Source organism: Onychostruthus taczanowskii, unplaced genomic scaffold (genome assembly GCF_017590055.1).
Source record: "Onychostruthus taczanowskii isolate IOZ18803 unplaced genomic scaffold, ASM1759005v1 scaffold9, whole genome shotgun sequence".
Classification (NCBI taxonomy): domain Eukaryota; kingdom Metazoa; phylum Chordata; class Aves; order Passeriformes; family Passeridae; genus Onychostruthus; species Onychostruthus taczanowskii.
The window spans coordinates 10,804,265-10,830,478 of NW_024506993.1; the positions used below are offsets into that span (position 1 = coordinate 10,804,265).

The following is a 26,214-nucleotide window of genomic DNA, read 5'->3' on the forward strand; positions in this document are numbered from 1 at the left end:
CAGAGGCAGGCAGGGAGCCTGGTGTTACATCTTTATCTTAAAAGGGGACTCATTTCCCCACAAATGCTTTGAAGAAGGCGTTTAGCTCTGACAAAGAGGACCTCAACATCTGCCTGTGCACGCGCCGGACTCGGCTGATTCATTACACGATCAAAGGTGCCGAGCGCCTTTAAATGCCTGCACTTGATCGGGGTCCCATCAGAATCCCCCAGGGGAACACAGCCCGTCCCTGCCATGGGGGTTTTCATCTCATTCCCCACTGCAGGAACCAGAGCCTGTCCCCAGGAGCTGCAGACCAGCCTGTGGGCAGCCCTGCTCCCCTGCTGCGGGCTGGCAGGGACCCTCAGCCACCCACATCCCCCTCTGCAAGGGCCCCAGTTCCCTGCATCAAGCCCTTGGTTTCCACTCCCCTGTTAAATCCACATTCCACAGCTCAGCCAGAAGCATTCCCTGCCCAATGCCCAAGCCTTTAGGAGCAGGGTGCCCAAAAGACACCACCGCCTGAAAACATATGACAGAGCCCCTCAGGAGCCTTAAGTACATAAAGCTGGGACTTCCAGAAACTTCCCAGGTAACTCCTGCAAAGGAATGAAGCCCCAGAGAGGATGCAAACTCCAGACCAGGGCTCCCAGGGACCCTGCACAAAGTATCCCAGGAGCCACTGATGCTGGTCTGTGATAGGAACAGTTCCATCACACAGGCATAAAGCCCTGCATTAACAGATGGGACAGCTTTGGAGCTCTACCTGGAAGGCACCCCCTCTGCTCAGAACATCACAGCCAAACACACAGGCAGCCAACCCCCTCTGTACCCTCCTCTCCTGTAGAAGTGATCAGATGCATCTTCCCTTCTGCAACCCCTCCCTTGACCAGGCAGGTTCCAGCAGCCCTTGAAAATGCACAGGAAGAAGACTTGCCAAGGTGGTGGGAAATAAGAGAGCCAGGATGCTCACACAGCAGCAGGACCAGCCCCACAACCCACATTTTGCTGACGCCTTTCCAGATGTCTGCTGAAAATAAGAAGGGTCAGACTCTCCCTGCAGCACATGGTGGAGCTGCACTGGCTTCCCTTGGAGCTACCCCAGCTGACATCAGCAAAGAGCTGCCTCACTAGCCTCCCATCTCTTCACAACCATCTGAAAAATCTCACTCAAACACTTTGTCCTCAGCTGAGAAATTATTTGACATGCAGAACTCTGCCTTCCAACCTAAACAAAGCCATCCAAACATAAAAAGAAAACATAACGCACAATGATCAGAGATCTCCACAGGAAAAACATTAGCCTCGTGGAAAAGCACATTGTTCCTAATACAGAATTTATCAGGCTGACGTATAGATTTTCCTCCACAAAATATGAAACCTGGATCTGAAAGGCTATTAACTCCAGAGAGATCCATTAAAGACGCCTGTCTGCAAATGGTATTTAAAAGTATTGCATCATCCCAGGAGGTATTGTCATGCTCTTTGGCTACAATTCGACTGCAGGTCACATAGTTAAAACTACCTCCAAACCCTAAAACTCTTGACGTCAAAAAAAATAATAATGTTCACCAGCTCAGAACATGGACTTTTCTATCAGCTTCAACTGGAGCCATAAATATTAATGCATCCATAATTAGCCTTTTTAAATAATGCATCCAAAATTAAACATCAACGCAGTAATAAATCAGTCAGGCTCTTTGTTGTAGGTTTGTTTCAGGGGGAGTAGGGGTTTTTTCCCCTCCTGTGTCAGGCACATAAAATAAAATGCCAATTCCCTCATCACCTCTTCCCACCGGACCACTGATTGGACCAAATCTGATGCCATTTGTACTTAAAAGTCATCTTTCTTTCATTTACTAAAATAAAAGTCATATCTGCTTTTTGATTTGCAAAATTCTGACATGCAGCCAGCCCGAGCCAAAGCTGAGCTAATGTTATTGAAACCACAGGATGTGAAGGGAGACAAAGCTCATCTCAAGAGTCAAGGTGAGGGAGAAAGTCAAGTTTGCAAAGTCTCTCTTCCCTCACCAGCACAGTGCTCCCAGGAGGAGTCCTGTTCCCTGTGCAAAGAGCAGGAAGGAAGGAATCCCTGTGATGCAGAAACTCTGCATGGGCTCTCCTCTGACATCCCTCCTGGAGCTCACTCTGGGTGGGTTCCCAGGCAGGGCACCTGCATCTCACCTGCTCTTCCCTGATCAAAGTGGAAACTCTGAACAGGCTTTGGAGGAGTGAACTCCAGCAGAGCCCCCAAGCCAGGCTCAACACTTTGCAAAAAGTCATCCAAAAGAGATCACTTGGCATTTGCTTGTCTATAATTACTGACCAGCCAGAGCTCCACCATCCATGGCAGATTTCTGGCAGAGAAATGAAATCTCTTGCATTCTTGAGCTCCAAATTCTTTGCCCAAACACACCTCAGCATGAGCTCTGACGGTCCTACAGCACAGCCATCCCCCGCTGTTCAAGAACACTGTCTGCAGCTCCTCAGCAGGAGCTGTGGTTTGAGACTTTAGACACCTTGCTTAGACAGCACATCAATAATCCACACCTCCTCTATTTTATCAAACGCATATCTCAAGCTGTCTAAAAACCCTTACAGGAGTAGATTTCACAGCAGCCTGACAAGAAAGCAAATTCACAATTACTTCCAGTTAGGAAATTCTTGGGTAAATGCCCCAGGACATGTGGCATGTTCCATCCCATGTTGCTGTAACTTTCCAGCTCCCTCTCCAGCAAGCCTGGGAAGCAGGTACCGTGGCAGGAAAGTACAGGCTTCTCCTCTTGCATTGCCAAGCCACTCCTATTAACTGTTTCCAGGAATAACAAGACACTTGGCGTTCTCAGTCACATGGATTGATTTCTACAGTCTGCAGTGCAGTAAACTCGTTTTTTCTTCCAAAGTTTTGCCAAACCCAAAGCTCTGTTCTTACATGAGGTTCTCTCCTGACGCTACGTGTTCCCACACACCCAAACCAACTGTGGGTGCTCTGGTCACTGTCCCAGCCTACACAGGCAAAAGAAGGAGGTTTCTCACTGTAAATACCACTGTACTCAACTGCCCTTTCCCTTTGCAACATCAGCACCCACAAAGCTGAGAACTCTCTCTCCCAGTCTCACACCATCCCACCAATCTGTTCCTGGAGCCCTCCCACAAAGTCCAGGCCACTTACGACTGATGGACGCTGCAGTTGTAGAAAACAAAATCCACGGAGGCAAATTTCTTCCCCGTCTCCTTGGATTTCAGGTAAAGCTTCACCACTCGCTTGTCCCCTGCAAGAGACCCAGGCAAAAAAAGACATCAGAAAGGACACAGTGCATGGCCCAGCATTCAGCACAAGGCTTGTGATGGGCTGGAGGGAGCTGGGCATCACCACTCAGTCCAGTTAATTAACAAAATCCTCCAAGCGTGGCAATAAAAAGTGTTCATCCACCCCCATTCAGACACCTAAGGGGCCAGCAGAGCCCAAGTACAGCTCTGAGCCCCTACAGCTAAACACAACCTGCTGGCATGGAGACTGGGGCCTTAGGTTATACTGGGTGTGCTGAAAGAGTGTTTAATAATTTTGGGGTCAGAGGAACATCCTAGACCCCACGGCCACAACTACCCAGGAATGGTTCACAGAGGGAAACAGAGCCAGGGTGACCAGGAGTGGTCAGCAAGTAAAATCACAAAGTGGTTTGGGTTGGAAGGGACCTTAAGGAATATCTAGTTCCAAGCTCATTGCCTCAGGCTGCACCCAAGGTGTGCCCATGGCTTGGAGGAGACTAAAGAACCAGCCTCCCATGAGCAGCAAGTCCTTCTCCTATATCCCGAGTACCCAAGTGGGGTTCAGATCCCGAGACTGGGATCACTGTCACGGGAGGACTGTCCTCCTCCACCTCTGCCTGTGGGGTAATACATGGAACATTTGTCTCAGGCTTTCTTCCACTCTGGGGCACAAGCTCACCGCGGCCCCTGGTGATGGGGATGACATCCTTGGCAGAGGGAGAGCTGCAGTAGATCTTCCCATCCTCTATGCGGCTCTCTGACTCGGTGAAGTCTTCAAAGGAGCAGTTGACTCCTGCCGAGAGGTCTGGGACATTCCAGGCCTGCAGGACCAGCTAGGGAGGAGAGGCAAGAGCATCAGCACAGAGAACTAGGAAAATAGGCTCCTCTGTGTCTGCTGTGTGTAAGTCTAGGCAACAGAGAAGACCACGGGGTGCAATCCCTCCTCTGCCACCCACACATGGCGAGGAGACCTGCCCTGGGCTTTTGCAAGGGAGCCCCATCCATGCACCTCCCTGCTCAAGCAAGGAGCTCAGGTTTAAATGGGTTGAGAGCTGGAACGACTCACAGCCTCTGCCCTCTGCCCTTGACACACCACAAGCCATTATGCCTCAGCTCTCTACAGAGAACAAGAACAGCATCAGGGCTGAAGTATGTTGCACAGAAAGGCAGAAAGGCACCCACTCCAGCAGAGGCAAGGAGGGGAAGAATCCACCTCTTCCTTCACAAAGTCATCCCCAGGGTCAGCAGTTCTCACTTTACAAAACGCTTGCCTTATTTCTAATTTGAATTTTTCACAGCTTCCAGCCATTAGTTCTTGTTATGCTTTTCCTTGATAGATTAAAAAGCCCTTTAGTCCCTGATATTTGCTCCTTGTAAAGGCACTTATACTCTGTAATCAAGTCACCTCTTAATCTTCTTTTTGATAAGCTAAGCAGATTGAGCTCTGGAAGTCTCTCACTGCAAGGCATTTTCTCCAGCCTTCAACTCATTTACATGATGTTTACGGGAGTTTTTCAGTCCCTCCCTTTGAAAGCTGCACTCCAGCCCAAGCAGAGCATCCCTGTGTCATCCACTCCAGACCTCTGTGCAGCAATCTGCCATCAGTATGGAGATAATTACCCCAGGAGTGAAAACACTGCCCAGCTCCTGGCTCCACCCCAGGAGTATCAAGAGTCCACAGGTCCCATCTGCAGCCATATCACATTTATCTCCACATTACCAAAGACCATTTACCCCTGCAGAAGTGCTTTCCAAACTGTTTCCATCCAGTGACAATTCCCCTCTGATGAGAACTTTTTGAGATCTGTCACGGAGCCAGTTCTTAATCCACTTAACACGTGCTTTATCAATATTGTATAATGCTAATTTTTAATCAGAATGTTGTGTTGTACCAAGTCAAAAGCCTTGTAGGAGACTAAAGACATCACATCCCCACAGTCCCTCTTCTAATTCAAGTCATAAATTCACCAAAGACCAAAATGGGGTTTGTCAGACACAAACCCACGTTGACTGGCATAAATTATATTCCCATCCCTAAATCATTATCAGGTGTATTTTGAACCTGTTCTTTTTCCTTTCTTCTTCTAATTCTGAAGTAAAACAAAGCAGTCTTTGGCTATTTAGTCCTTTATCTATCTCAGAAAAAAAATGAGCACCTTTTCTGTTTCTGGGGCTTTACTCAACATTCAGTTATTTATTACAAAGGCATATTATTACATACATCCCCAGGCCACAGAACTCCTTGGCCAACTTCTTTAGGATTCCTGAGTGCCAGATATCTAGACCTTGCAGTTTATTACTAGTATATGCTGTTTCTTATTCTCTTCATGGTGCTAATGGCCTGAAAAATACTTCAGGGAAGTGCCTCATCCTTTCTGCCTGCACAGAGAGAGAGCAGCAAGTTGAGCATCAAAGTCTCATCCCAAAATATCTACTGCAGGCTGGAGTAAGAGACAGGCTATTGAACTAGAGCTCAATTGCTGGCCTATGAATGGCATTTCTGATGGTCATGCTTTATTATGGAGAAATATTTATTGCTCAGTTATGTCATTTCTGAATAATCATCACCTGGCTTACTATCTCCATCAATATGGAGCCAACGGCCTGCCCTCATCCACGCCTTGCACTTTGCTCTGCTTTGTCTCAGACCTCTCTTCCCCTTTTTCCCTATTCACCGTACAGTCATCAGTTATTTTTAATTGCCTCCCCCGCAGCCTTTGCCTCCAGAGGGTCAGGAGGCGGCAGGGAGGAGCCTGAGGGAGCAGAGGTGCTTACCGGGACCTCGGACATGGTGACGGAGATGTTGCTGGGCTGCACGGTGAGCTGGACGCACTGCCGCAGCTCCGAGGCGAAGCGCTGCGGCTCGTCCGCCCGCTCGCACCGGTCCTTGCGGGAGCAGCTGCGGGGGGAGGAAAGAACCACGGTGAGGAGGAGAATCCCCTGGGCTCCTGCAGGGCTTTGGGCTGGCACCATGGCAAACAGACCCTTTGGCACAGAAATGATGGCCAGGTAGGGACCGAGGATGACCGAGGCCCGTGCCGGAGCTCTGCTCTACCCTGAGGCTTCAGGAGTATTTTATATTCAGTTTTTATTATTGGCACAAGAATGCTACACCCAGGAGCCCATGGCAGCAGCTTCACCATGCGTGGAGGCTCCTAAGCACAGCCTGGGCATCACAGGAGGGGATGACTGACCCCTTGGACCGTTCCATCTCACAGCATTCTGGAGCCAAAGTCCAAAAGGAGGGATGCCCCCAAGGATACCAGCAGTGGGGATGGACACATTTTGTCAGCTGTAGGTCACTGTGCATTTTGGAGCCAAAGTCCAGGAGGGATATCCCCAAGGATACCAGCAGTGGGGATGGACACATTTTGTCAGCTGTAGGTCACTGGCACAGCTGCAGGGACAATCCTGCTGTACTCACATGTTGTGGAGGACACACCAGCCGCAGTGGGGGTCCCGGGAGCCCAGGCACAGCTCACAGCTCTCGTACTGCTCACAGCTCTCCACCGGCACACGCGTCACCTGCGGGGAGCAGGCACGGAGTGAAGGGGGTCAGGCTGCTCTGCCCACACCTTGACACGGCAGAGAGAGACCCAGCACAGGCTCACCCTGAGCTGCTGTTAGTGGGGAGGCAGGAGAGGCTGAGCCCCTCGCCATCGCCCGCTCCTCTCTCAGGCCCAGGCAGCACATTTGCAGACAACACTCCCACCCCAGAGAACTTTTACTCCAAAAAAGTTCCTTTCATTGTTGCACCTTAGCAGTATTTGAGAGGGGGCTGGGCAAACTCAGCTCCACATGGGATCCCAGTGCCAGCCAGGCACCCCATGGCTGCTGCAGCCCTGCTCTAAAAGGGTTACCAGTCCTTTATTAATTGCTCCTCCAGATTTGATTAAAATCCCCTCATTCTCCAAGCCCTTCGAGCTCTGTTACAACTGTTCATTTAATTACTTTCCACCAGCACTCTGATAACACCGAGCGTACTAGGGAAGAGAGTGGGCTTTATTAAGGAGAGGGGAGGAGAAGAAGGAGGACAGAGAGGGGGTGCAAAGAGGGGGTTCTTGCTTGCCTGCCACAAGGAATCTGCAGCACCAAGCAGCTGCCCATTCCTGCCATGCTTGTGCCTCAGTTTCCCCACTGCTCCCATGGGGCAGCATTCACTCATTAATTAAAATTTGCAAACTTCACTACTGAAGGCTAAACCTGGGGTGTTCTCCCTCCAAACAGCACAGCAGAGCACAGGCTCAGCATGATGTCTACAGGGCTGGGATTTGCTGGCCAACCAGTCCCCCCAGGGTGGTGAGGACACCTGTAATGTTCCCATTTGTTTGTCCCTGACATCGCTTTAGGCAGGTGGTGGCAGAGGGTACCCCCCTGGCAGACCCTGCACAGACAAGTGTCAGGTCCCAGAAACTGTGGTGGTCCCTGGAGGAGATCCCCTGTCCAGGACAATGCAACTGCCCCCTTGGCATCCACTTCTCCAACATCTGCCCTGCAGAGGGGAAGCTCAGCTGAGCAAGCCCTGGGAAAGAAACAGCCAGGGAGGGAAACACAGCCCAGGACAGCTCATGGAGGAACCCAAAATCAGGTTCTGCCCCACCTGGAAGGCTGCATGTTTCCTGCAGCAGAGCAGAAACCAGAAACAGCCACTGGGAGGAAGAGGAAAAGAACTGTGCTGTCCCCTCAGGACTGTCTAGACAAACCTACATTCCTGCTCACTCGTCCTTTCCCCTCCCAAGCCCTCGGGCTGGTGGCCAGCAGACTGTGAGGCTCCCAGCTCTGCTTGCAGTCCCAGTCACACACACACACCCCCCTGGCCGGGCAGAGGAGCAGAAGTGCTGGGAGACACAGGCACAGCACACCCCAGCACGGCCACCCTGTGTCACACAGGCATGGTGTGCTGACACCAGGTGCACAGAGTGTCACCACCATGACAGGAACCCGCTTCACTCCTTCCAATTCAGCCCATGGGTGGATGAACTCACACCAGCAGCCCTCCCACAGGTCCTGGGGACACTAAGACAACCAAAACTTCCTATAATGTGCCCAGACCATGCTGCCAGGATGACAGCACCAGATCCAGATTGGGTCTGTACCTCCAGTTAGCTCAGCACAAGCACAAGGGGTGCACACCAGCAGTCTGGGGGTGACCAGCCTTATTGTCCCCTCTGCTCTGTCATAAAAAAGCAGCTGCTCCAGAGGACAAAAAGTTGTTTGGAACAAGGAGCTCCCGCTGACCTGCAAAACCCTTGCTCAGGAGGGGACGGCCAAAACAGGGAGGAGGTTTATGGCCAGCCACTCACAGCAAGGAAGGGTCAGGAAGCCCTTGGTCCCCAGGGACCATGGGAATTTCAAGCAGCTGCTGCTAACAATTAAAGCCTCCGGACAGTGTTTCAGCTGGGAGGAGCTGCCCCAGGGACCCTAGGCAGCTCCAGTCCCAGGAAGCAAAGGGCAGCCCCCCCCAGAGAGCTGCCCAAAAGGCTCCCCAACACACAGCACTGCAGACTAGGGCTGCAGTGTGGGCTGCCAAATCAGGAGAGCAGGGGACTGCTGCTGACTCCTCCCCTTACCTGTTTCTCCGTCATGGCATAGATGTGCTGACGGTCAGGGCTCAGCACCAGGTCTCGCAGGATGGAGCTGCCTTCGTGGGCCACAACATTCTCATATTGCAGAGCTTGGTGCTTCCTCTCAGCTGGCAAGTCCACGAGGATCTGTGGGGAGAGCAAGGGGGGATGAGCATGCTCCCTCACACATCTCAGCCCGCACCCAGGGTGTGGGATACAGAATGTGCCCCGTTAGGGACACCACCCCTCCAACCCACACCAGTGTGGAGACTCCCCAGCCCCTGCAGCACAGCAAAGAATCAGCTGCTCTGCAAGCATCCCAACCTTTTCCAGAAGACCAAACTGCAATGCCTCCCTTCCTTTACCACATTTGACTGGTGCATTTGCACCACATTCATGCGGATGGCATTCATCTCTCTCCAGGGAGGGAGGACACATCCCTGGCTCTCATACTGCACACCACTATGTGCTGCTGCCCAGCTCCAAAACCCCTCCAAGTTGTAGCATGGAACAGATGAGTCCCCATCTTGCAGCAAAGCATCAAACCCCATCTTGCCCCAGGTGCTGAGAGCAGCTCAGCTCACACCCCGAGCCCGGCCAGGCAGGAACGCTGCGGCGCAGGCTCGGCTCCCGCCCGCCCATCCATCAGAGGAAACACTTGGACTCGTGACCAGGGAAGTCAAGAGGGTCTCAAGGAAGCTGGAGGTCAACAGGGGTTCAGAGAGCGCCTTTGTTCCCTGAGCAGGACCACGGTGAAGGCTTTAATCTCCTTGCGGCTCACAATTACCTTAAAGCTCTTCCTAAGCACGCTGGTTCCTGATGATCAGCACATCCGATGATCAGCACATCAGGCAGGCACACACCACACTGGGCTAAACTCAGCTCTGCCACTTGGCACACCCTGACTGGCACCTCCACCAGCCAGAAGTACTTTGTGCTCACCCCATTACTCGTGATACCCCCAAATTCAGGCTGACCGTGGCACGGGGCAGCGTCAGAGAAATGCTCAGAGGGTGGGATGGGATGGGAGCCACACCAGCCATACATTCTGCAAAAATCCCAGCAGCAGACAGCGAAGCATCATGCCCAGCAAGATGGAGCAAACTCTGCCTGTGATTATCTCCACGCTGCTGCTGGCACACACAGAGACCTGGTCCAGCACCCCCATTTGCAGGACTCGGGATCCCCCCACAGGAGAGGGGCAAATTGGCTGCTCGGAAGCATCCCCCCTCAAATGCATCCCACAACCCTGCCCTGATTATCACACCCACTCCCACAGCCCAGCACATCCATGACCATCCCTTGTGTCCCACGGCAGCCACCTCAGCAGCCTGGCCACCTCGCCCGCTCCTGCAGTAAATTGCTGCCAGCATTTGCACAGTTCCCAATCAGGAGGATAGGGGCTGGGAAAGCAGGATCCCGGTGTGCAGCTGATTAGCATGGAAATGTATGCGGCTCACAAACAAACCGGGGCCCGTTTAATTAGAGCGGCGCCTTTGATTCACTGCCAGCCTCCTGCATGCACCAGCCCCGGATTATTTTTAGGCAGTTTTACAAAACAAATGTATTTAATTAAGAAAGAGACCCCTGAGCAACCAGAGAGAGATGAGTCCTGCATAGCAGTGAGCAAAGGGGCTGCCCCCTCCCCAGGGATGTGACAACTGGGCTTGCAGGGCCAGGCTAACTCTTGGGAGCTCACAGCACAGCCAAAAACCCCCTGTACCGTCTTCCACAGGACTGAAGAGCCTTCACCATAACCCAAAATTGTCCTGGTATTCCCCCACCTTCTCAGCATCCTTTGCTAGACCCCTGCACAGACTCTGCTCCCCATCAGCCTCACACTTGGTACCACTGTATGCTGGGAACCCCAGAGGTGCTAAAGCCTCTGCCTGCCTTTCTGGCAGGGGTATCTTTCTGCCCAGGTCCAGGGCCACGTTTGCTCCTCCTCCAAACAGATCAGAGGAGGCCAAGCCCCAGATATCCATAGTACAGGGCCATGTGGCACCCCCGCCCTGCAGTGTCCCTTGCTCAGTGGTACCCAGCATCACCCCCAAGCACAACCCTGCCCCCCCACATCTCCTCAGAGTTGCTCCCCTCCCAGTTCTCGGTTTCCCCCCTACAAAGTCCTTCCCAAGCCAGCTCTCTGGAGGAGTGTAACAGGGAGCACGCCTTCCACTGCCCAGCAAGGCACCATCTCCCCACCTCGCTATGGCAAGGTGACAAACACACCTTTCCAACCCTTTTATGGGCCGCAGTTGCGGCACAGAATAATCGATACAGTTTTACCCTGGTTCTAAAATAGATCTATGGCTGCATGTCGCGCTGGCAGTAATTTTTAACTAGCGGGGTAATTTCCCCATTACATTATTGCACTGTGCAGTGCTGGGAAAGAGAAAGAGATGTATTAAAAAAACAACAGACATGAAGCACTTCCAGTTAATTTGAGGCTCCAGGAAGAACCTAAAAATACTCTCTGTAGTCAAACAGGGCTGGAACCCAGCCTGACACACGTCAGGATGTTCTGGTGGGGCCATGCACACACAAGAACCCTTCTCTCTAGCAGCTTTTCCCCTGATGAGGATAACCTGTAGGTGTGTTTGGTAATCAGGAAAATGAAATTTGGAAGAGTTGGTAATCAAGACGTTTTCTGCTTGGCCAAAGTGTAGGGCAGAGAGAGAGACTATGACTTAGCTCATGGTAGGAAAATGCATCCTAACACTCCTCTCCAGCATGAGGAGATCAGAATCACAGAAAGGTTTGGGTGGAAGGAAGCTTATAGTTCATCTAGTTCTAACACCTCTCTTCCAACTCCCTCGTTCCATTACACCATGTTGCTCAAAGCCCCATCCAATCTGGCTTGAACATTCCTGGGGATCCACATCTTCCACGAGCAACCTGTGTGAGCAGATAGACCCCAGACTCCCCCATGCCAAGCAGGACTCAACTCCCCAGAGAACCCACTCCTGTGCAGACAGAGGTGGAAATCCAGCATCAGGGCCTTTCCAGCAGGGTTAGCCCAACATGAACCTACCCATCCTGGACAGAAGGATAAGGATGAGCTCTTTGGACTATAGCATGGTAGAGAAGCACAAGGAATGCACTAGGAATACACAAGGAATGCAAAAGGAGCCTCCCATCTCTTACAGACACTGGAAGGGGCTGCTTTCCTCCCCCTCCTTGCACCCAGGGTAGCTGTGAGCAGGGAAAGGGGGAGAGGATGCAGTTTAATCAGAACAGACCCCCTCAGAAACACTCTCCTTCCTGCCCACCCTGGCTGCCTTCCCACCCAGGGGAAAAGACATTTACCATAAATAAATAAATAAATAAACATATTAACCTTTCTCCTCATCCTGACGCTGATATAATTACCCAATACTAATAATTACTCACACTAATTTCTTGCTCAGGATTCCTGCCCTCACTCCTGGCTGCCTCAGGCTGGCTTCAGGCAGCAGCTCGGTGGTGATGCCTCCTCCCAGGAGCTGCAGGAGCCCCAAGGGGCAGCCAGCTCCTGGGGCTGTACTGAGGCACAGGAGCAGGAGTGAGGGTCTTGACGGGCTGCTGCAGTTTTAAGCACATGGGGAGGGCCAGAGGCATGAAATTATAAACTCCCTTCTTGGGTGAATCATCCCAAAGCAAGCCCAGGGGCTGCTCTGCCAGAAACCCATGTGCACACCCTCCCCACTCAAACAACAAGCCCACCCCATGGGGCCAGCACCCAGCATAACTTCACTCCAAGAGGGGTTTAAGACCTGCACCCCCAGAAGCTGAGAACCCTGTCAAAGGAAGGGTGAGGGAAAGGATGGGATGCAACACCCTGGCAACCCCGGTGTAATGAGTGACTGCACACTGCACACCCCAGCTGGGCAAATGCAAAGTCCTCTCCCAAGAGACTCAGAGACAGTTCCTGGGGATGGCTTTGTCTTGGCTGGAGAAAGGAGCTGCCATCCCATAAAAGGCCTTGCGGGAGGCAAGCATGTCACCTTGCTAAGAAACAGCTCCTTCCATGGCAGCACACTTCTCCTCCAGGCAAGGTGCTCTTCAGGCTTGTCCAGGTGAGGAGTCACTTCCCCACTGCCACAACCACCGCTGATCAGCCAGCCACCAGGAGAAACATCTCCCAACATCCTCCCAGCACCAGCAAGGGGCACGAGGCAGAGAGGAGCCAGCTTTTGGAAAGACAGGCAATGAGAGGAAGGCGGGGCAGCAGCCATGACCTGGCACCCACCCAGCGCTGGCAGCAGGTCCAGAGGAAGACAGGGCTTTACAGCTCGGTCTGGGCCAGGGACACCAGGTGGAGAGGGAGGAAGCACAGCTGGACAGGGAAGGCAGCTGCAGACATGCCAAGGCTGCTTTTGGATTTAACACATGCCAGCAGAGGTCTGTGCGGGGTCTGGGAGGTGTTTGGGTGGGCCACTGGCTCCTCACAGGACCAAACACACATTTTTGGGGGCCCACAGAGAAGGTCCCCAAGAGACCCGATCTCACAGGGGACACCCCTAAGCCCAGCACCAGGAAGAGGGGGCTCTGCCCTGCCCCACTGCCAGTCTTCCCATGCACCCTTCCACCCCAGCCTTACATCTCCCCACCTCCAGGCTCTCCAGGCTCCATCCCGGGTCCCCAGCGTCCCCCGCAGACCCCTCCTCCGGGCAGGAGAAGTGCTCAGTCAGGCTTTGTACTCTTATCTGTGCAGGGCTGTGATTAATTCGCAGCGGCTGGCAGCAGCTACAAGAGGAGGGCGCTTTTGCCCGCCTGCCACACTTCAAAGGCAGAGACTTATCTGCCTGAAACACACTCGGCAGCCTTTTCACGGGGACCCTTTCCAGTTCCACCGGGCTCGCACGGTACTGACAGGCAACGCGAAAGAAAGGCTTATTTATGGGAGTGCATTTCAAAGCCTCCCCGCTTCCCTCTCAACACACGCTGAGGGAAGCACAGAGTTCCCCAGCCCCAACGATCTCCATTGGGGACAGAGATTAAACAGGCAGGGAACAAGACACGGCTGTGAGGAGAGGATGCTGGAAGGAGGACCCTGCCCTACCTGTGCCCGTGTCCTGGTCCCCTCCTGCCCTGTCATCTTACCAGTGAGCAGCTCTGTAGCACATGGCTGAGCTGGGAGGAGGAAGATGCTTTGTCACGGGTGGAGGGCAGAGTGCAGCCCCAGCAGTGAAACCTTCCCCTCCCAAGGCCATTGGTGCTCACAGCTCAGGCACTATGGAAGCCCCAGGCCCCCACACCCAAATCAGCAGGTGCAAATGTCCCCTCCCTGAGAGCAGGGCCGTGAACACCCCCAGCATTCTGCTGTGATTTTGGCACCATCCACCCAAAAGGCACAGAATAGGCCAAATATAACCAGAAGAGTAGGTCATGGCAGAGCTGCCTCTGCAAGCCATGGGGCCACCTCCCAGAGGCAACAGAGGGCAAATGCAGCCTGGCCACACCGGGGCAGAGGTGACAGCTGCTGCATAGTGTCACACAACACCACGCTGACAAGCCTACAGCAGGAAAAGGCACAGCCCATGTCCAGCCAGGGGGGCTCGTGGGGAAAGGGATGGCCTTGGGGGGGTCAGCCTGCAAAGCCCCTCTTAGCACATGGCCTGGGTTCACCCCAAGGCAGTAAGAATACGGGGACAGGGACACCAGCTGCCGCTCCACATGCCTTTCCCCAGGACAAGCAGCTGCCATGCACGCACCCTTCTCCAGTTTCCTAAGGAAGGGAAAGGGTTTAAATTAAATTTCTGGATCAGCTGCTCCAAGGAGACGCACTCTCTTTTTCCCTTCACACAGAAAGGTGCAGCAAAAGGCAGGGACAGGAGCAGCTGGAGCAGCTGATCCAGAAATTTAGGAGACTCTTTTTCCCTTCACACAGAAAGGTGCAGCAAAAGGCAGGGACAGGAGCAGCTGCAGGGCCATGGGATCATCTAATCCCATGGCCACAGCCTTGGGAGCTGGGTACTGCTGGAGAGGGGGACACTGGCATGCTGGGGGTCAAGAGCAGGGAGGTCAAGGCAGTGGCTCCTGCTCCCTCCCACTGTATTTCAGGTTACCAAACTTTGGTGTCCAGGGTGGTGAGGATTTGCCTGTGGCTTTGCTCAGATAACCAGGAAATTGCCATTAGGAGTGCCCCACCCCACTTTACCAGGGCTACCCCTACGGGTGCTCTGTGCCACGGGGCAGGAGCCAGACAGCAGTGGAAGGGTGCAGACAGCCAGCAGCAGGGCCACGGGCAGGGCTGTGGGGATGCATCTCGCAGGGGCTTGTCCCAGGGCTGATGACAGGATGGGCCCCACAGAAACATCCCAGCTATGCAGGGCAGGCTGGCAGCCGACACCCCGGCTCCCCCCAGCCCCCACTGCCCCCCCAGCCGGCTGCCAGCCCCTTCCCTGCCATCCCAGCAGCTGCCTCCACAGGAATGCACCCGGATCAGACACACGCCTCCCGCCAGACAGGCAGGCAGCTGCTCGGAGCTGGCAGAGCTGGGTTCTGTCCTCTCCACCTCCCCTGCAAGAGAAGGCGTCACTGATCGCTCACACAGTGCTGGGATGCTCCTGCCTCATCACTAACCTGCCGAGGAGCAAGGTAAGCTGCCTGATTCCGTTCAGTGAAACCCATTCACTTGCTAAAGATGAGTACAAGCCAGGCTTTTGTCCTGTGCCCAGCACCACCCTGAGTTGGAGAATATTGGATTTGAATCATATTGGAGAATATGGGCCTTTAATCATATCGGTACAATAAAGCAAAAAACAAGGAGATACTTAATCTAAATCAATGCTCAAATGCTCAGCAACAAATCCAGCACCTCACCAACACTGGCAGATGTGACACAGGTTCACCAGCTGGCTTCAAAGCCGATGTGTCATCCCCAGGCAGGATCCTGAGTTCAGCCATTTGGGCTGGGGACAGACACACTCACTGCACCTCTCTGGGAGATGGGGTGGGACCTGAGTGAAGCACTGGGGATTGCCATAGGAAAGAGAAGAGAGAAGGAGGCAGGGCAGCAACCCCGCCCAGCAGGCCCCCAAAGCACAGCAACACCTTTCCCAGAACTTCCCAACCGCCTTTTCCTTTCATTTAAACTCATTTCCATCTTTTCCTCTTGTTCAGCCACCCACACAAGTGGTGCTCCACCATGCTCAGTGGGCTCAGCAGAGCCAGTTACACCAGCACCGGCCCACGCGGCACAGCACAGGACTGACCAGCTCCACGCTCACCGTCTGCAAACCCTCCCAAAATCTCTCCTGACCAGGTCTGCCAGCATTGCTCCATCAGCAGGATGGGAAGTACAGCCCAACACACTGCTCCAGCAATTTTGACAGAATTAAGACAATGTCAGAAAAATCCTTCCCATCTCTCTGTACCAAAACTGAACTGCTGGAAAGAGGGAGAAGTGCCAGGATAATGCACAGGGGAAGCACCTTTGGCAGAGTCAAACCCAGGTGCAGGAGGGACTGATGGATGGTGAAGTCACAATGAAGTGGCAGGAGGAATTACAGGCTCCCACTGGGAGCCACACAATGTGTGATGGGTTAAGGAAATTGCCCCACTTTCATCCCAAATAAAGCCCTAGGTCCCATCCCCATCCCCGCCAGCCCCCAGCCCCACGGCAGCTCTGGCAGTCTTGAGCCATTGATTTCTCAGCTTTGCCCTTCAAAACCCTCTTGGCTCAGAGCCCAGTTCATATTGTCTAGTCACTCAGGAGCAAAATATCTCTATTATTATTGCAATTATTTCCCAATCAGCATCGCTCAGGGCTGAGGCCATCACAGGGGGCCCCCAACAAGCAAATCAATGGGCAGGCACTGCCCTGGGGCTTCCAGGGACCAGGCAGGAGGCACTGGCAGCTGTTGAGTGGCACAAGGGAAGGGGGATGGGGGACCCCAGGGACCCCTCCATGTGATGCTATGACCTGGCAAGGTGGCAGTCTTTGCTCACCCTGGGCCAAGCAACAGTGATGCAACTCAACCTCTGCACAGAGCATTCCGCAGCCACCAGCCCTGCTCTGCCCCTGAGGCTAAAGAGAACTGACAGGAATTCCAGGGTGTCCCTGGGGGCAGCATGGCAGCTGCCAGGGCATCAGTTCCCTGGGCAGGGAGCCTTAGAGGGTCTCAAAACTATGCCTCCAGCCACACAGTGCCTGTGCCCATTCCAGCAAAAATATCCTGTGAAACCCCAGCACCACATCTCACCAAAGAAATGTCCCTTGCAAGCAAGAGGAGCACAGGCAGGGAAGACAACCCTGCTTTTTCTCAAGCCTTGGGAAGAAAGGAGGGAGCTCTGGAGGTAGGAAAGCCCAGTAACAGATGGAGAAGGAATTTTAGCCTTGCAAAATGGAAGGTAAGGGCAGGAAGAGCACAAAGCAAAATGCAACAGAGATCTCCTCTCTGCATCCCACTGTTCTTCTCCGTGTAAAAATAAAGCCGTGGGTGACAGCAGTGAAGGGCAGAACACATCACAGAAATACTGGATTATTTTTTCTCCTGTTCATTAATTACTGAAGGCATCCCAAGAGTCCCAGCAGGCCCCAGGCATGAAAGGCATGAATGAAGCCATGGCAATGTGTCACCCTCCCAGCTCCCACAGGACTCAGACTGCACGTGACCAGCTGGGGGCAAGTTAATACCTAAACCTCCCAGAGAAGGCCCTGGGGAGAAAGTTCTCACCTGAAGGATTCAAAACTGAGTTTTCAAGACAAAAGCCATCTCTTCCACTGCCAAGGCACTGGCTCCTCCAGAGATCACACGGGGACCAGCCCAAACCCTTGCCTCCTGGTTCCCCTTGACACACAGCCCCTCACAGCAAGCAGAGCAGACCCAGAGACACCAGCCCCAGCCTCTCCATAGCTTAGAATTTGCTATTTATTCTGCAAATCGAAATTATTTGCCTCTTAATGATGCTGCTCAGCTCAACAGGGCAGCATAAACCTTTTTTCCTGATTTTCCCTCAGCTTCTGCCCAGATATGCAACCAGACCAAGATAACCCAACACAAATGCCAAAGGCTTGTCCCACCATCCTCACCATCCTGCCCACTTGGGACATGGAGCAATGATCAGGAAACGTCTTTGCCTGTGGCCAGGGGCTCAAAGCCTTGCTGCCTGAGAACAGCAATGGGGACCACCCCATTTCCAGGGAAAAAAGGCAGGGATGGGGTAACAGGCCTTCACCAGGGACATGTCAGGGAGGAAGTAACAGCTCCCAGGGCTGCAGCACAGCTGGAGATCAGCTGGATCCCTCCTCCCCTCTCGGCTCCAGGAAAATAGCTGTTTCCTTCCTGGTCCCTAAACAACACAGCAGCGAGAGAGGAGCTGCCTGAGGACTAGCAGGGGCTTTGGCCTTGCAAACAGAGGAGCCAGTGGCAGGAAAAGCCCACAGAGTGGAGGCTGTAGAGGGGCATACCCCAAGCGGGGCTCTGTTTCAGGTTCCTCCCCCTGCTCAGCTCCCCTCCCACCCTGACTCCTGTTTCAGGGGCTGCCTGTGCAGGCACAATGGCTCATGTCTGCATTTACCCACCCATCAGACTCCAGTACCTTCTGCACCCCCCTTTCAGCCTCCCACTCATTCAGCTCCAACCACATAAGTGCACCAGCCACTATTTCCATGGCATGAGAGCCAAAAGCCATTTCCTGCAGCAGGGGGACTATAATAGGAACAAAATCCACTGCACATTCACCTCCACACAGGGAGAAGGACAACACTGATGGCACAGCAGGCTCAGCTTCACCCATTTAACACTAGCTTTGATCCCTTCCTACCCATCAGTGCTCTTTTTACTGCAGCTCTGGGCTGTCCTGGTGTTTTATCTCCGTGGACAAATCACACCAGACTGCCCGGGAGGAGCTGATAAGCAATAAACAATCAGGGTCTAAATATCGCAGGGCACAGTGACATTAAATATTAAGAGCCAGCATAGGCAGTACAACTGGGCATGCAGAGTCTCTTACAGATTCAATGACAAAATCATACATTACCCGATGGACTCCATGGGAATGAAACCCATGTCATCAGGAGAAGACAGAAAGTTACAGCCACACCTTTTCTTAACCTTTTCTGATCAACAGCTCCACTATCAACATGCCATGATCAAACTCCAGGTCCTGCCTTTCCTCATAAAGCAGTCCCTGCTCCAAACACAAAACACTTTCAAGATTAGAGAAGAAATCCTCCAACATTCCATGGCCAGTGATCCTGGTGATAACAGCCAGCTAAGCCTGGCTTCACACTGAGCACACCAGAGTGCCTGCAAATATTTTGCTTGAAATAGATTTAGACCCTCTCACTCACTCCAGCTTGAGCTCTTGATGCTAAATTCTCTGATCTCCCTTTTTGTTCACATTTTAAAATTTCATTCCCATACTCTAAACTTCTGGCCCTCCTACACCATTTCTAATGCAGAGAACCACATCCCTGGCTATACATTTCCAAAAAGCCAAGGGAAAGCTATGGGGCCATGGCTCCTCACCATGCAGAACACAGAGCAAAGAAAACCACTTGTCTGCAGTGGGCTCCCTGCTCAAAACCAGGATGGAAATCAGACCCTTCAGTCTGTGCATCAGAGCAATTTTGAAGGAGAGACTGAGAAGATTTAAATATAGAGATTGCTTTCCCTAAGGATGCTGCTCAAGATATTTAAGAGCTCAGGTTTTCCACAGTGTGGATTTCCTTTGGAACCAATGCAGAACTCCCTGCCCTGCTTCTGCAGGCAGCAATCCCTTCTGCAGGCTCCTGGGGAGCACAGGGTCCTGTTGGCCACCACGGAGCCCATCACTGACCACGGGGTGGTGTAGCCTTATTTTACCCAGGGGGGTAAAATGGGGTGCAGAGGGGCTGGAGCCCACCCTGAGCTTTCCAGGTGTGATAGCACTCAGCCACAAATCATTGTGACCTCAGCTCTTGCAGGTCCATTCAATGGGAAATGAAGAGCCTGGCTGTCTCTTTAACAAGTTTCTCCTGGGAATGCAGGGCTGCTCTCCGAAAGCCCAGCTTCTGCTAAGACCAGACCAAACCACATGCCACATTCAAACCTAAAGTCTCAGAAGATCTTCAAGGAACACCTACCACCCTCTCCAGCATTCCCAGTGCTTACAGGGGATGTCAAGTGGAGCTGCTACCCACCAGGACTTGCCAGTACCTTGGCCATGGAGCATTCTCACACAGGAATGCAGCTGACGCTTGGCAGCCTGGAGAGAGCTGGGTGGGGTCAAGAACAGCTGGACCTTACCAGTCTGGTGCTGGAGGGAACAGAGATGGGGACAGGCACAAGCATAAACAGCTTTATCCCAAGATGCAACCCTGGCAGACACCCATCACATGCCTGAATATCTGTAAAGGGAGGCCAAGGGGTGGGAAATGATGTTAATTAAAGTTTTAATTACTGTAACCAAACGAGTAGTATAATTACTTTATTCTCACAGAGACTTCAAACTGATTAAGGACCACGTGCACAATCTTCGGGTTGATGTGGTTTTTAATTAAACGTGCCATCGAAGATGGTGAGGGGTGGGCAGGACGATGGCTCAGCCCTTCCTGGACCTCCAGGGACCTCATGTGAGGAGGGAGCCCAGGCTGGCAGAGCCATGTGGCTCAGCAGCAGCCAGTGCCAAAGGCAGCTGCTCTGGGAAGACTGAAGCTGTGGGGTGCACACTGCTGTCTTGCAGGAATAGCTCCTCTCCAATACATCAGCTCTCAGCTTCACATTCCCCCAAAACATCTACCTTTACAAACATTTCCAAAACAGCCCCGCATGGGCACTGAAAATATTAATAAACTGGTGCTGCCAACTGGAGGGAATGATTAAAAAACAATTTTGCAAAGGTATCCTTTTCAAATAATAATAATACTAAAAGACAAAGCAGTAGAAATTAAATTCCCAGTCCCCTACCTCAAATAAATAGTATCAGAATTTGAAATGAGACATAATTACCCCGGCAAGGTTAAAGCCGCTAATGCACACGGAATACAGAATCACCATCCATCATAATCATATCTCATATCGCAGCCATTATTTATAATTAGGAGGCACAGTTTAAAAAACACATAAAGACGCCCATGCAATGCAGTAATTCTTCTGTTATTGCTCCTGGAGGGCCAATCCTGCTCCGATTTGTGGAGTCCAGGATCAAGCAAAACTAATTCCCTAAAAGTCATTCCCAAAAATCTCCTCTCATGGAATGGGAACCCACCTCAGCCCTTCCACAAACCATGCTGGCAGCAGTAGGGCACATCCAGGCTGCATTGGGTTCCTCCCAGCCATTTCAAACCCAAGTGAGCTCACAAAGCACCCAGACATGAATTTACAATTTTTTTTCTCCCAAATGTCAGTGCAGGAAGAGTAGAGCTGAGCAGACAGTAGAGCCACAGCCTGGCTCAGCAAGGCAGGGACAGGCATGCCTGGTGGGCTTTGCTGGGCTTTCTCCTCAGCTGCGTAGTTGAGGGTTTTTACCTATTTTCAAAACCACAGAACGAGTTATAGCAAGAGCTGGGAAAACCAAAAGCCAACCCCAGAGCTGCTGAAAGCTGCCCTCCTTTGAAGCGTGGGCTTTGCAGTCTGCCCCCGTGCCCCAGTGAAATATTAACAAGCTTCCGGTGAAGCAGGAGGAAATTACGCTTAATATATTCTGGGGAAGTCCGCAGACAGCAGTGCCTAAGCAGCAGAGCCTGGGTCTAGAGGGACCTGCCTCCAAATCCCCTCTCCTGCCAGCAAGGAGGAGCAGGCAGTCTGCAGCCCTGCAGGGACGTGCAGCAGCTCCTTCGCACACACAGGCGCTGAGCAAAGCCTTACACAGAAAAGCACAAAGCCCTGGCTCAGAAAAGCACAAACCCAGGGCCAGGGTGGGGTATGCAGCTGGTTCTGAGCCCCAGGAGAAGTGAATTTACACTGGGAGAAGTGGATTTATACCCTTTGATGACAAAATAGAAAGCAGCAGTGCTTGGAGATGGTGTCCTGGGGACATAGAGCCGTGATGGCAGAGGTGACAGCAAAAGCCCGGGTATAAGGCCACAGGAATGAAAGATGCATGAACACATGTGTGTAAATGCAAGGTGCAGTGTGCTTGTGGATGGAAAAGCAAGCTGGGATAAGGACAGGGAAGAGCTGAGGTACAAGTCTCAGGCTCAAGCAGCCCCAAGAAGGAGCTCAACCCTCAGCAAGCCAAAGCCAGCTTGCCCCACCAGTCTCATGACTCTTACTCACAACAGAGCTGCACTTTCTCAGAAGTTTCATTAAGCTGCAAAATAATAAAAAAATAAAAAGGAAGGAAAAAAAAAAAAGCCAGCTTGCAGATGCACATACAAACACACACACCCCCTCCCAGAACCCAGGAAACACTTTTCAAATTAAAGTTGCCATAAAGAGAGCAAAACCTCAGCAAAGTTTTCAGCCCAGGTCCCATTACTGGGTGTGCTGTGCTCCTGCAGCACAAGAGAATAACAGGCACAGGGAATAGTTGGAAGGAGGGCACCACAGAAAGAGGGGTTCTGGGCAGAGCAGCACCATGAAATGGGGGGAATAAGCCTTTTTGGGGTTCAGACACTGTGCCCACCTGGCCATCAGCTCTCTGGGGCAGGTTGTCTTCTTGCATGGTGAGTACCAGCCTCATCATGAGTGAGGACTGACCTCCAAGGCTGCACACAGGATGTGGGGCACCTCTTGGGCCTGCCTTGAGCATTCTCCAGCTCCTCCTCTATTTCAGACATTCAGTGTACCACCCAGCACACCCAGGACCTGCAGGAATCTGTAAGTTTTGGGGGAAGACCACTTTGGAATGCCAGAGAGGAGATACTCCCCACAAGAGTAGAGGAATACCGTAAAGTCAAAGGGGAGTGGGTCATCCCCCTGCAGCCAGTGCTTCCCTGAGCCCTGGAATGGTCACCAGCAGATCACCAGGCTCTGTCTGACATCCTTCAGCCATTTCAGCCCCCACAGCACACACCAGAAGGACTTTTAACATCAGCGGAGGCTGAGTTTACCGCAAGCAAAAGAAACAGAGAGAGGAGGAGGTGCTTTGCAGGCTCGGGCAGAGGATCACTATTTGCCCGTCCAAGTGCTGAAAACTAATCCCCCTCTCCCCCTTTTTATCCCATTGAAAACTTGACAGAACCTCCTAGTGCTTTGCAGTTGAAATTGGCAGGTCTTAAATTAATTGACTGCAATTTTACACAACAACATGTTTAGCTGTGAGCTGGCCCGCAGCCCGCTTGGCTCGCCACCGCTCCCCAGACACTTTTCAAGCAACCTCCAAAACTTCATAACACATCGAAGGCAAGGCGAGCAGGCTGCCAACGTGACCCTCTCCCTGCCAAAAGCCAGCCCTGCCTCCCCTCGCCCCCACCCTGACCCTGCTCCAGCTCCTCCGGTGTTTTCCCCCACTCTCGTTTAATGGCTCGTTAAATTATTCTTGTCATCTCCGAGGATTTTTGCTCCTCCAAATGCTGAGGAGCACGGGGCGGGCTGGGTTACAGGCCCGCTGCTTTACCATGGAAACGGCAGCCATGGGACCAATGCACGCAACAGGAGTGAGAAAAGTCAGGGTGTTTTTTTTATTTCAATCCACCCTGACGCATTCCTGTTCTCCTTCTGCTTAATACCCCAAAGGACAAAACCCAAAGCTAAAGATGGTGATGCAGTGGGAGGTTTGTGATGTCCCCATCCAGGACCGAATACTTGGGGTAATGCAAAAATACACAACCCCAGCACCCCGGAACAAGAAGAGCCTGCAACCCACCTCCCACCCACCCAAAAAACCACCTTGCTCCTCTCAGGAGAGCGTCTGGGGGGGCACCATGCCTCATGTGCAGCCTGCCTGCAACCAAGCCCCCAGAATTGAGGGCTGGTCCTGGCTTGAGGTCTCCAAGCCTTTCTGCAGGCTCCCAAGAGACGCTGCTGCTGCCTCGGCCAAGCGCCCCAGTGATGAGTCAGCCCCAGCTCCCAGCCCAGTGCAATCCCATCCCCAGTGCCGGGCGCCTTTCCAGGGCACATCCACAGCATGAAAGGCGCGCTCTGGCCGCACTGCCGGGTCGAGAGCCGGAGGAGGAGAGGGGAGGATTGCTCCGGCTCTGCCGAGGACTCGGGTCGAGCAGCTGATGCTCTGCGAAAGCCAAACTGGGGGTGGGTTGTTTGTGTGATTTCATTGCTTGAACAAACAGAAACATCCTGTATGTGATTAAGAGCCTTTATGAAAAACACACCAGCACTGAACCCCACAGCTGGGACCAAAGGTATGGCTGTGGCTGGAAGGCAGCACGCAGCAGGGTTCAGCTTGTCCGGGGTGAGCAGAGCTCCCTGGCAGGTTCACACAGCCACAGCACCCCAGGGAAGTTTCAGAGCATGCACATAAACAGACATCCCCACTAGGAAATCACCTCCCCCATAAAATGTCAGTTTTGCCATGCCAACTCCCCAAGCTCCAGGGAGCAAGAGGCACAGCAGGGTTACTAACAGCCCACAAGCCGCAGGCGATGGCTGCTCCGGGAGAGGCAGCCAAGGCTCTAACATCACTCCGAAGCTTTCATTCTTTCCTTTATCACCTTCTGCCCCAGGATATCAAAGTACTCCACACATCTCAGGATTGCTCCTCCTTTTGGCTGCAGGCATCACCACCCACGGTTGGCACAGATAAGAACTGGGAAATGCAGGCAGGAGAAGGGAACTGACCACAATCCGCCACCAGCTCCCTTCCCCCCGCCCCGCCCCAAAAAAGGGAGAACTCCAGCTCCTGCCAAAAACCAGGACTTGCCTGGACTTGTGCAGCCATCACCTCCACAGCCCCTGCCCTCCAGTCCAACAGAGCTGCCTCGAGGGAGCCACGCCAGGAAAACACATGCTTTTGTTTAAGGAGCACAGGCTGAGCAGGAAAAAAAGCACTTAAACGTTACACACTCACACACCAAAAAAAAAAAAAAAAAAAAATTGAAGTTTTGTAGTTGTTTCTCTTTGGCAAGGTTCAAAATAGGGTAAGGCTTTTGTTTTGCTGGGAGGCTTTAAAAAAAAGTGTATTTTATCCAAACCATCCTTGAAACATTCTTGACATTTATTACCAGAAACTTTTCCTCCAATTAATTGCCTCTATACAACTATCATTTTCCTGATGAAAAACAACACCAGAAACTCGCAAGCTATTTAAAAAACGTTCACTCTCTCTGTTTCTCCCTGGTCTCGAGTACAAACAGAATTTGGGAGGTCAGAGGGCTCAAAAACAACAGTTTTGACTTAACAGCGTTGACCAGCGCGAGCTGCCACCCATGGCAGGGACACTGAGGGCAAGACTTGGAGCTCAGTAGATGCTGCAAAAATACCTCTAGTTCCTCAGGTATGAGGTGTCACCTCTGGCTCAACTCAGAAATGCACAGTGGGCCAAGTCTCAGCTGAAAAATCATGTACTTGGAGATTTGGGCTGGGTTTCTAGCCAAGGCTTTCACAGCACAGTGGTGAGGGTGCTCACAAGTGTGACAGCACATGGAAGGGGAACCAAAGCCAAGAAGAGATGAGTGGGATTCTTCCATCCCAGGAGGGAGGCATCAACAGCCACCCAGGCAGATAAGGTCTTGGAGAGTACCAGAGCTGTTGGATGCTCTTTATCACCTTCATTTCCAAAATAAAGCCCAGTCTCTTTTCAGTATCCCAGGTGAGCAGGCAATGGGGAAGGACAACCTCAACTGCATGAGGTCTGGAAGGATGAGGCTGCAGAAGGGAAGGCAGGTTGTGATGCTGGACTCCAGGAAGGGTGGGACACAGGTGGGCTCCATCTCTGGCTAAAGAGCAGGGGGACATGCTCAAGGCACACCAAGCAGCACATCCAGCAGGGACAACAGGTGGTGGGTGCCAACCCAGGCTGGGCCAATCCTGCCACAGCCTCCAGCCAGAAATGCTGATGCTGCCATACAACAAGTTACCACAATTTAAGGAGCACACCTGCAGATGGGCAGCAGTATCACATCACCACATGGCATGCCTGTAGCCACCAACACGAACCACACTTTGAAGCCTGAGCAAGCACATTTACCCCTCCCCATTCCCTGCTCCTCCATCTCCATGCCAAAGGCAGCGATTTTTTGCCCTCTTTTAAAATAAGAAGCCACTGGAGGAAGAAGCCACAGCTCACACATCCTGCATCGAAGCTGACTCATCCCCCTGGGAGAGCCCAGGAATCTCATTCCCAGGTTACGTGCTCCAGCCACAGGCTCACACTTTCCCACCAGCAGATTGGAGGAGGGAAGGAGAGGCAGGAAGGAAACCCCCAGCTGAGACAGGGAGTGTTTATCTCACCTACTGGAAACACATCTTTAATTTTGAGCGTTGAGCATAAAAACAAGATCCCTTGAGGCTCATAAACATACCAGAAAGAGAAGGAGAGCAACACAGAGTAATCCTGGAGAAATAAAGGGAGAATTGAGTTTGGATCCCATCCC

General features: G+C 52.4%; 1 protein-coding gene across 4 annotated transcripts in view; it reads right to left on the reverse strand.

The window, feature by feature from the left end:
- Window positions 1-26,214, reverse strand: part of PLXNA1 (plexin A1) — a 115,624-nt gene that overhangs the window by 56,926 nt on the left and 32,484 nt on the right. For all 4 annotated transcript variants that reach the window (XM_041425561.1, XM_041425557.1, XM_041425559.1 and 1 more), the window contains exons 4-8: window positions 8,820-8,960; window positions 6,674-6,774; window positions 6,025-6,148; window positions 3,929-4,082; window positions 3,152-3,251 (exon numbers count right to left, since the gene is read on the reverse strand). In XM_041425561.1, coding sequence (XP_041281495.1) covers window positions 3,152-3,251; window positions 3,929-4,082; window positions 6,025-6,148; window positions 6,674-6,774; window positions 8,820-8,960 — 620 coding nt within the window. The remainder of the gene's footprint in view (window positions 1-3,151; window positions 3,252-3,928; window positions 4,083-6,024; window positions 6,149-6,673; window positions 6,775-8,819; window positions 8,961-26,214) is intronic.